General features: G+C 30.7%; 1 protein-coding gene across 1 annotated transcript; it reads left to right on the forward strand.

The window, feature by feature from the left end:
- Positions 1-2,796: 2,796 nt before the first annotated feature.
- LOC124934135 (protein arginine N-methyltransferase PRMT10-like) lies at positions 2,797-6,087 on the forward strand. The gene is made up of 7 exons (XM_047474614.1): positions 2,797-3,067; positions 3,361-3,553; positions 3,644-3,749; positions 4,343-4,532; positions 5,069-5,254; positions 5,341-5,424; positions 5,848-6,087. Exons 1-7 carry the CDS (start codon positions 2,870-2,872, stop codon positions 6,022-6,024), a joined length of 1,134 nt encoding a protein of 377 aa, XP_047330570.1. The 5' UTR covers positions 2,797-2,869; the 3' UTR covers positions 6,025-6,087.
- Positions 6,088-12,288: the final 6,201 nt, after the last annotated feature.

Genomic DNA, 12,288 nt, shown 5'->3' on the forward strand with positions numbered 1-12,288 from the left:
ATGTGAGAAGATAAGTTGTTTTACGGAAGTAAATAATATGTAGAATTAGAACGTTTTATTTTTATTCGTGATTTATTAAGAATTTTAAATATTGAATACATATTATTATTATTATTAAATTTATTTTAATTATATTTTTATCCGTGTGCATCGCACGAGAGTTTTCCTAGTTACTATAATTTCTATTAAATTATAAATTATGTTAAAAATTATCTTGATAAAAAATGTACAATCAAAGACTTGGGTGAAGTCAAATATTTTCTAGGGTTGGAATTGCATCGTACTAAAGTTAATTTATTTATAAATCAAAGCAAGTACATTATTGACATACTAGCTGACACATGTCTTACTGGATGTAAACCAGTTGATATCCCAATGAAAAAAGGGATTAAACTCAATGAATTAAATAGTCCATAATTGGCTGAATTAGAGATGTTCAAAAGGCTTGTTGGACCTTTAATTTACTTGAGTTTTACAAAACCATATATTGATTTTAGTGTCCAGCAACTAAGTCAATATATGCAGAAACCCTTGGAAGTCCATTGGGAGGCTGCCTTACAGATTGTCAAGTACCTTAAAGGCACGCCTTCACTTGGATTATTTTACTCTTATAATACTAATAGTGTACTTGAGGCTTTTTCAGATGCCGATTAGGCAACTTGTACAGGTACAGACAGTCAGAGGTCTCTTACAAGTTATTGTATTAAACTTGGAGGATCCCTGGTGTATTGGAAAACAAAAAAGAAAAACACAGTCTCACGATCTACTACAGAAGCAGAATACTGAAGCATGACCACCATTGTATGTGATCTGAAATAAATCACTTTTCTGCTGAAAGACTTCAATGCTGCAGTCCATCTCCTGATTCCCCTATGCTGCGACAATCAAGCTGCAATACATATTATTGAAAATGCAGTCTTCGACGAGAGAACGAAACACCTGATATAGATTGTCCTCAAACAATGTTTTATTCAGTCATTACATATATATTCAAAAATTCAACAAACTGACATTTTTACAAAGCCTTTTGGAACTTCGACCTTTTGTTAATCTTAGAGACAAGATTAACTTAAGCGATGTTCATCTTGAGGAAGGGATGTAAATATACGTTGATATTTTATATGATATGTTTTTATAACTTATGTTTATAGTTAGGAATGCCTAATTTATTGAATATGTATTTAGAATATATATTTTATAAGTTTATAGAGATATTTCAGGAACTGTAACAGATTTATTACATATATAACATGGATTGAAAGTTCTTAAAGTCATTCATTTTTTTTTTTTTATCAATATGTCTTTTCATTATTCTCAAACCTTAAATCTACGGATCAATCCAAATTTTAAAAACTTCACAATTTGACATCTATATGAAAAAAAATCACAAGCTAAATTATGAAGAATAAAATTTGAAGAGGGAATGATCTATTACCATATGGCGGTAAAAATGATAGAGGGTGAAGAGAAATAAATAATTTGTTATTTTTTCAGCGAATTCCCTCCCACAATCATTTCTCCTAAATTATTATTAACAAAATGTAAAAGTCACTGATAAAAATAATATTTATTAAAAATTTAATAAGTTAAAATAAGTGTAATGACTTGGGGAAATTTGAGGAAATGACCCTCAAGAGGGGTCTAATTACAGATGGTGCGGGCCCATAATTTTAATAGCGCTGGTGACCCTTTTTTTTTCTGACGAAAATGTCCCTATTACGTCACGCATCCTCAGGTTGCGTGACGCAATTTTTTATTTTTTTATTTTTAAAAAAATTTTAATTATGAAATTTTTGGACGAAAATGCCCCAGTTGCGTAACGCAACCCCCGTTGCATTACGCAATCGCGTCACGCAACTCCAGTTGCGTCACGCAACCCCAGGTGCGTCACGCAACTCCAGTTGCGTCACGCAACCCCAGGTGCGTCACGCAACCGCGAGACGAAAAAAAAAATTGAAAAAAAAAAAATCGGTTGCGTCACGCAACTGGAGTTGTGTTACGCAAGGGTATAATTGTCATTAAAAAAAAGGGTCACCAGCGCTATTAAAATTATGGGCCCGCACCACCTGTAATTAGGCCCCTCTTAGGGAAATTTGAGGAAATGACCCTCCAGATGGGCCTAATTACGGATGGTGCGGGCCCATAATTTTAATAGCACTGGTGACCCTTTTTTTATTGACAATTATACCCTTGCGTAACGCAACTCCAGTTGCGTGACGCAATCGATTTTTTTTTTAACAATTTTTTTTTTTCAATTTTTTTTTCGTCTCGCGGTTGCGTGACGCAACCGAATTTTTTTTTTTCAATTTTTTTTCCGCCTCGCGGTTGCGTGACGCACTTGGGGTTGCGTGACGCGATTGCGTAACGCAACGGGGGTTGCGTGACGCAACTGGGGCATTTTCGTCCAAAAAATTTCATAATTAAAATTTTTTAAAAAATAAAAAATTGCGTCACGCAACCTGAGGATGCGTGACGCAATAGGGACATTTTCGTCAAGAAAAAAAAGGGTCACCAACGTTATTAAAATTATGGGCCCGCACCATCCGTAATTAGGCCCATTTGGAGGGTCATTCCCTCAAATTTCCCCCTCTTGAGGGTCATTTCCTCAAATTTCCCAATGACTTGAGGTGAAATTAAAAAATTAAAAAACAAATAAAATTGAAATATTATTTAACATTTGATTGGAAAATATTTATTTTGCATTCTTAATTTGAAAAGGTTACTCAATAAAAAAGAAAAAGAAAATATTAATTGCCCAAAATTTTATTTATAACCTGTGAACAGCCCGCGCTCATGACTTTGCCCTAAATATTTTTTATCAAACGATTCTCCTCTTTCTCTCTCTTTGTCACTCTCTTTCAGTAAAACTATGGGGAGCTCAGCCAACAACGGCAGCCGCCTAGCTACGAGCAATGGATTACCCAAAGTCGACAAAGAGGTCGACTTCGCCAACTATTTCTGCACCTACGCATACCTCTACCACCAGAAGGAAATGCTCTCTGACCGAGTTCGAATGGACGCTTATTACAATGCCGTTTTCGAGAATAAACATCATTTCCATGGCAAGGTAATCTATCTTCAACTATCTTTATTTCTTATTTTGAGATGAAGAACAAATGAATAGAGCCAACCCATTTGGTTGAAATTATTCTAGTAGCTTTAGTTCAAAGAGAAGTCCCACAATTTCCTCAACCCAGTATAAACTTTGTGTAAAGAGATGTATTGATTTTCAGTAGAAAAACAGAAACTTTGTTCAGATTTATCTATTGGAGCACATATCTAATGTTCTCTAGAAAAATATAAATTTACCTAAATGCTGTTCATTCAGCTCTAACTAATGAATTTGTGCAAAAACAAAAGACCGTTCTGGATGTAGGAACTGGTAGTGGCATTCTTGCCATATGGGCTGGCCAAGCTGGTGCTGCGAAAGTTTATGCAGTTGAAGCAACCAAAATGGCAAACCATGCCCGTGAACTTGTTAAAGCAAATAATCTTCAAGGTGTGATTGAAGTGATTGAGGGTTCAATAGAAGATATCATCTTGCCAGAGAAAGGTTGTATCTTGTTACCCATGTTTATGTTGTAATGCTTTAATATGTGATGTCTTAGGGATTGTTGACTAAATTTAACTAATTGATTCGCAGTTGATGTTATTATTTCGGAATGGATGGGGTATTTTCTTTTGAGAGAATCCATGTTCGATTCAGTAATATATGCTCGTGATCATTGGTTGAAGCCAACTGGTGTCATGTAAGTTATCTACGTATTGAATAATCTTTTGTTTCTTTTTACAAAGGAAATCCTTGAGTTTCAGATTTTATTATTTAGATGATACTAGCAAGTTTAACCTGCTTAGTTATGAATGGGCTAAATAGCCAAGTTCGATGTACATTCTCTGTTAAATAATGTTGATCCTGGTGTTGTGATAAATCACTGGGCTTGTCAGATTATGCTTGCTGAATATTGAATATGTTATCTAGATACTAATACAAGTTGCTGAATTGGATTATGTCGCAACTGTTTGTGATCTGGTGATGAATGGTAGATGTATCTTGATTTTATTATCCAAGCCCACTCCATTTGTAAACTATATAATCTTATGAAAACAATTATAGACAACCATTGAAGTGTCTTATATATATATGGGTTTGACATAAATTAAATACTTGCCAAAAGACCTGATAACTATTCCCATGAAGGATCCATGTGGTAATATTGTGAAGGATGCATTTTGGGTCTTCACACAATGTTTATTATGGTGATACTACTAGAAAGCATCATGATGATTCTGTCTTGTATTAGCACTCATGACGACTTTCTCCTATAAAACTTTCATGTTCCAGGTATCCTAGCCATGCTAGGATGTGGTTGGCACCTATCAGGTCAGGCATAAGAGATCAGAAAATGAAAGACTATGAAGGATCCATGGATGACTGGCATCAATTTGTTGATGGAACAAAAACATATTATGGGGTTGATATGAGTGCCCTGACAAAGCCTTTCTTTGAAGAGCAGAACAAATTCTATTTGCAGGTCAGTCTTAATATTTGTGATCAGAATTATCAGAGCATGTTGGGATAGATATTGTAAAAATATATTGTGGCGGCAAACAAATATTGAATTGACATATGTATGGGTTCTTGTTTGTGGAAATCAGAAATTGAGGAGGAAGAATGATAGTATATTATTTTCTATAAGGGCTGTTTAAATACAATTTACATAAATCAAAAATATCTATAAATTAGGAGAATCTGACCCCTAAGATTAATACATAGAAATAAAGGATTAACAAATTCATGGGAATATTTAGCTACCATATTCCTTGATTCCAATTTATTAATTCCTAATACGACGAGTAATCATATTCAGTAATGACTACTACTGATAAATAATAATCAATTCTCAACATTCCCCCTCGGGCCTCAAGTTGGATTGTACATATTGTATAATCCCAACTTGCTGTTTAGCTCATCTAATCTGAATCTTGGCAATGCTTTGTTGAGAACATACTCTTTAATTGTTAGTTAACACGTTAAAAACCTGAATTTCTCCATCTTCAATTTTTGTAGACATCCATGTGGAGCAACCTTCATCCTAATCAAGTTATAGGAACTGCTGCTGTGATAATGGACATTGATTGTTCAAAAGTGACTGTAGCTGACATCCTAAATGTTAGGGCCAACATCTCATCACGTATCTGTGCAGAGGACACTAGGCTGTGTGGTTTTTCTGGATGGTTTGATGTTCATTTCCGAGTGAGTTGATTTTTAATCATTCATGTTCTTCCCTACATGAAAAATGCAATCACTGATTTCTGTAAGTTCTTGTCTGAATATTTTAGGGAAGCCAAGATAATCCAGCTGCAAAAGAAATTGAATTGACAACAGCTCCTAGTGAAGAGAATGGAACACACTGGGGCCAGCAGGTTAGTAAAACTGTCTCTAAAGTTATTTTCTGCCTTGCATTTGTGCTCATATACATTCTAAAACTATATGTTTCCGAAATATTGAACATTAAAAGAATTTGTCCTCAGGCTTCCATCAACAATAGGATGCTACACAATATTTACATTCCTAAATTTTGCTTTTTTATGCAACTCATACTTTTTTATTTTCTTCCAATTCATTTGCCGCAAGTAATTCTTACCAAGTCAACTACATCTTTTATGAACATTTACTACAATACTCCATAATCACTACTCCATACATGAATAAGGGCATTTGGCACATAAGTTCTGAGGCTCCTTATGAGTCTTACAAAATGACAAGTACTAGATTTCTGGCTTTCACTGGGGTGGTTGAAGTACCTTACCTTCTTACTTGAGTATTCTACTTCTGTTGATGAACAGGTGTTTCTATTGCATCCCGCATTTTTTGTTAGTCAGGGTGATGAATTATGTCTTACATTCTCAATGGAGCGTTCTAAAGAAAATCATAGGTTGCTGGAGGTTGAACTTGGCTGTGATATTAAAAGAACTTCTGGCAAGCCGGTTGCACCATTCACCAAGAAATTTTACATCGAATGAGGAATTGGAAGGATTTCACTAATGACAATCCTGGTATGTCCTTGACTAGATGTTCTGTATCCAAATATTGCTATGTGCTTCAAAAAATGCTAGTTTTATAAAACGGCTCATGGTTGGTTAGGATATATATATATATGTATATGTAACTGGCAGTCGGTATATCTGAATTCATTGCTTCTATAAAAAATATTGATGTAGAATCAGGTATCATTTTTTGTTGTTTTCTTAGAACATTTTTCTTAGTTCACAGAATTCAATTTTTATATGGATGAACTATTAACTTTGAACAAGAATTCCAAATACATTTCTCAAAAGAAAAATAAGAAAATTCCATTTACATGAATAATTGTAATATTATGGATAACCTTCCTTGCTCTGTTGAGAGAATAGGCGGGTGTTTGTTTCTGTTTGGCCTTACGATTTGATTTTTTTTGCTAGAGTCTACATGGACGCGAACTTGATTTACTGTTGGATCTTCAATTGTTGATGGCTCGCTCCTAAAGTTACTTAGCACCCCCTTCTACTAAGCAAGGATGTTTGTACCCATTTTTGATCTCTAATCTTATTTATTTTTGTAATTTTTTCTTTCTTTTTTCATACAAATTTGATGTGCGTTTTCTTTCCATTATTGGGTTGGGCTAGTTGCAAAAGCATATGCATATTTCTTCCTTTTGTTATGCTGGAGATGTATGCATTGACTTTGGTGGTATACATTAGAGACCAAGTGATTGATAATTTAAGGGATAATTGCTATTTTTTCAACTCAATCTATGTTACTCTAAAAATATATTATCTGATTTTGTTACTTATAATTAAGTTAAACATATATATTTTATTTTATTCAGTATTATAATTATTTTTAATAAACGTTTTCTTATTTTTTTTATTTCAAAACTTTTTATTTAATGTTTTTTAAAACAGTCAAAATATTACTTAATTATTTCGATAGAAAAGTGATTTATTTTCTTTTCATTAAAAAAACAATATAATTATTTTGGTTGGACCAAATAAATATTATCTTGAGAAAAATACATAAATGAATATAGTTATTTGGTTGACTGGTTTTAGTTAATTAATTTTTTTTTAAATGGAACAACGGAATACATATATGTATATAGCTCGCAAATACACTTACATATATAGCTCGCAAACACACTTAACTAGACGTAGAATTTATCGTTTGACGGACTTGAACCCATGAATTTAGGGTTAATATCCACCTCTTATTGCCGTTAGGCTAGAAGAGGGATTAAAATGTGTCCACAAGGCGGTTAAGTACATAATCTGCAAAAATACTTAACCATTTAACTAGGAGTAGAATTTGCCGTTTGACAGGTTCGAACCCAAGACATCTCAAGGAGGCTGGGATTATCCACATCTTATTACCGTATCTTATTACCGTTAGACTAGAAAATGAGATTAAGACAAACTTCAACCAAATGCACACGCAAACCTAGATCTTTTCTCTTCCAACCCAACTACACATGTATGGTTCATAATCACAATTTTTTTCCCTAAAGTTTATAAATAATTTGATTTGAATATATAACTTTTTTTTATTTCAAACATTTAATTTAGTCCTTTAACTTTTAATTTAAGTAAATTTTATATTTAACTTATTATATAATTTATTTATATATACAATTTTTTGTTTTTATTCTATATATTTTTATTAATATTTTTTAAATATCATAAATTTATAATAATAAACAATATTTGTTATTCAGTATAATTTGTGTTTATTTAATGATGTTTAATTTGTTTTTTTTAATAATTTTATTTTAATGTAATTATTTTGTTCGTGTAGTGTAATTTTTTTTCGTGTAGTATATATAATTTGCGTTTATTTAATGATGTTTTATTTTTGTATGTGTATAAATTATTGATTTACAATTAAATTTATCATGTTTTTATTTAATGAGGGTGAGTTTGAAAGATATCGGATTTGTAAAGTTGAGGTAGTTATTGAAATTGTTAAAAAATTTATGTAAAATAAAATATTTCTAAGATATTCTTTTGAGTTTGAAAATGAATTTTTAGATTAGAGATTAATTATTGTTTGTTTGTTGTTTGTTGTGACATTTACTATATTTTGAGTTTGAGAATGAGTTTATAGATTGGAGACGATTTAAGAGCAACTCCAACCGAACTGAAAAAATAAAAGATTACAGTAATATCAATTCCAACCATCTTCAAATTCAAAATCATTAAAACGATCTTCCCTCTCCAGATCAATACTAGTCAAAAAAATAAACCCAAAGATATGACCTAAATATATTTAGGTCCTTGTTCTATTTTAAAATTTATATTTAGGTCTTTTAATTTATAAATGATATAAATATTATATTATTATTTTAGATTTCATTAAATTATTATATTTTTATATTTTACATTAATACATATAATAATTTTACAAATTGATATTTTTATAAGTATATACATAATTTAATTAATAATAAATATTTTTTATAATTGTATTTTACTTTAATATATATATAATTATAAATATAATTATAAAAATTATAAAATACAAAATACACTCCCATTAAAAAAATTATAAATTTATCTCATTATAAAAAATATTGAAACTATTATTAAATTAGTATTACACTTAAAAAAATAGTATAACATACATATGAAATAAAGTCATTAACTAAAATAATACACAAATAAAAAAACAAAAATAAAAATACACTACAAATTATAAAAAAAACAACCAATATTTAATAATCCGGCAATCATCATTGCTCCCCCAATATTATTGAAATTTTGACCAAATGTATTGGTTTGAAATGCATTTGATTGGACTTGTTGAGCTCTCTTTTTTCCAAAATGCGGGTCTTTTCGACTTCAACATATGCACGAACCCTAAGATCTTTTATAAAACTCACGTATTGAAATAAAAATCTATTTTCTTCCCTTAGTTTTTGCATTGCTAGATGGGAATGCAATTGGTCAATAGTCTTTTTTAACTCAACAAGAAGTTTATTGTTCTGTTCTTGTATGGTGTTGATGGTTGATGATGAATAATCATCATCTTTCTTTTCAGTTTGACTTTCTTCACTCAAATAGGTCTCTCTGATATAGAATCACCAACAACATTATTTGAGTCGTCCAAATTTAAATAAAATGAAGAAATACATAGGGATGCTTGTCTCACTGACTCGAGAGTTAAGTTATCTAACTCCGATGAGGGATAGTGACCAAATAATTGTTTTTTCTTGGGCTTCGTATTACCGTCTTTAAATTTCTCAAATTTTTTAATAATATCCCAAAAATAATCATATTTCCATCCGGACTTGAATTTAGAATCTTGTGTAAACAATATTTTTGCTCTATGCATCTACAAGTTATAAAAAGATTAATCAAATTTAATATAAATAATAAAGTGAGAAACAAAAATTATATTATATAAAATGTGGATACTTACTATATATTCATTTAAAGCACCACTTTGATGCATATTTTCTTTCGCTTTTATGCATGCATGTAGTCTTTTAGTTGCTTTATCATTGTTTGAATTTGTGTTTGCATAGATCTTTTGGTGGGAACCTCTAAATGCTCAAGTTTTTCTTCATTAAATGATTTTTCTATACATGACCAAAATCGATCAAATGATTGGTACCCCCAACAATTGGGTCTTGAGAAATTTCCATACAAACCCGACATAAAAGAATATCTTCATCGTGGTTATATGAAGTTGATCGGATCAATATTCTTACAACAAGTTATATATGATAAAGATTTATTCTAGAGAATAAAGGACGTTTTAAATCTTATTTACAACATCATATCTTGTTTTATAGTGAAAAATCTTTCACTCCCACACCTCTCAATTTCTGAATTGAAATGACCATTCACTACAAAAATTCTCACATTTCTCAATTTTCTGAATTAAAATGACCATTCACCACAAAGATTCTCATATCTCTCAATTTTCTGAATTGAAATAACCATTCACTATAAAGATTCTCACATCTTCCAATTTTCTGAATTGAAATAAACCATTCACCACTAAGATTCTCACATCTCTCAATTTTCTGAATTGAAATTATCATTCACTACAAAAATTCTCATATCTCTCAATTTTCTAAATTGAAATGACTATTCACCACAAAGATTCTCACATCTCTCAATTTTCTAAATTGAAATGACCATTCGCTATAAAAAATTTCAAATCTTTCAATTTTTTGAATTGAAATAACCATTCACTACAAAGATTCTCACATCTCTCAATTTTCTGAATTGAAATGACCATTCACTATAAAGAATATTCTTACACCTTTCAAATATACTACTATAAATACATATCATATGCTCAAATTATTAAAACATCTCTCAATCTCTCTAAAATGAATTTCGGATTTGGTAATTCATCTTCCTTTTCTGATTATGATGATAATATGTTAATTATAAATACTCTTAAAAAAACAAGAAGTGATATGTCATGTTATTGTTAATAACAACATGATCATTCAACAACTTCGCCAACAATAAAACTACCAAGCCTCACATCGGGATTCTGTTCCTAGTCATATATTTATCAACCGCGATGTTGATTGTACAATTTTTTAGATAATTCATTATACAATGAGGCAATGTTTCGTAGAAGATACTGAATATCTTGATCGTTGTTCCTTCAAATTGCCAATACAATTAGAGATCATGATCACTACTTCCAACAACGAGCGGATCGTGCTGGTAGACTTGGATTATCTATAATATAAAAATTAATTGTTGTCTTTCATATGTTGGCATATGGTGTCCCAACAGAGGCTATATACGAGTATATTAAAATTGGGGAGTCTAATACTATTGACAACATGAAAAAGTTTTGTCAAGTTGTAGTTGAGGTACTTAGTGAACGATATTTGAGGAGACCCACCACTAATGATATTTCTAAACTTCTTTATATTGGCCAGAAACATGATTTTTCTTGAATGTTAGGGAGTTTAAATTACATGCAATGGAGATGGAAAAATTGTCCTACAACATGGTCGGGGCAATATGCATGCCGTAGTGGAAAGCCTACCATTATTCTTGAAGCCATAATAGATTATGGTCTTTGGATATGACATGCTTATTTCGGTTTACCCGACTCCAACAATCATATCAACGTATTAGAGTCATCTCATCTTTTATGTATTATTCTCCTCCAGCTCATTATGTAATTCAAGGAAAAAAATATAACATGGGTTATTATTTAGTTGATAACATATATTCAAAATGGTCTACCATTGTGCAAAAAATTCATGAGCCATGTGGTTAGAAAATAAAATATTTCGCAATGAAACATGAAGCTTGTAGAAAAGATGTTGAACGTGCATTCAGAGTTCTCAGGCACGTTTTGACATTATAGCAGGACCAATACGTTATTGGAAAAAAGAAGTGCTTCATGTTATAATAACTACGTGCATAACATTGCATAACATGATTGTGGAGGATGAACGTGATCTAAGTGTACCAATTGATATTGAGTTGGAAACACTACCATCGGAGGTTGAAATGGTAGTAGATAAAAATACTCGTCTTCAAGAATTCATATCTTGATAAAAAAAAAAAAAAATAAAGATGATCACATTGCACTTCAAAATGCATTAATTGATCATTTTTTTGGAGGAATACACAAATTCCAACATTTGAAAAATTATCTCTTTTTTTATTTGTACGAGTAATTTTTTATTTCAGTCTCAGATGTATTTTTTTAGCCTATGTATTGTAATTTTTAATTTTTTAATGAATTTTTATTTGTAAAATTTTTATGTACAATTTACTATTTTATAATTAATTTACAATCAAATTTAAAATAATATTGTGGTGTAATTTTTAAGATTGTAAAATATATGGATGATATTAAAAAGTTATAAAAGTTGTTGTAAGGAAGAATATTATAAGAATATTTTTTGGGGTTTGAGAATGAATGTTTCAGTTTGTTGAATAATACTATTTGATTTGATATTGAAAATGTGTTTTTTTCGGTTGGAGAGGGTCTAAGACTCTTCTTAATATGTGAGTGGCGTGATACACATTTGTTTGAATATAATGCTAAATTTACTTGTTTATCCATCTATCTTTTTTTTAATTACGATCAAATTTACTAAACTATAACTTCAAAGTTACTCTTGTTGATAAAAAGAACCTAATGCGGTACATATTCATTTTTGGTTTTAGTGTCATTTTATAAGCTATCAATCTTCATTCAACTAAGAAGACAATGAAAAAGAAAAGAGACACGAGTTTTAGCGTAGAAAACCCTTTAACAAA

This window comes from Impatiens glandulifera, chromosome 4 (genome assembly GCF_907164915.1).
Source record: "Impatiens glandulifera chromosome 4, dImpGla2.1, whole genome shotgun sequence".
Taxonomy (NCBI): Eukaryota; Viridiplantae; Streptophyta; class Magnoliopsida; order Ericales; family Balsaminaceae; genus Impatiens; species Impatiens glandulifera.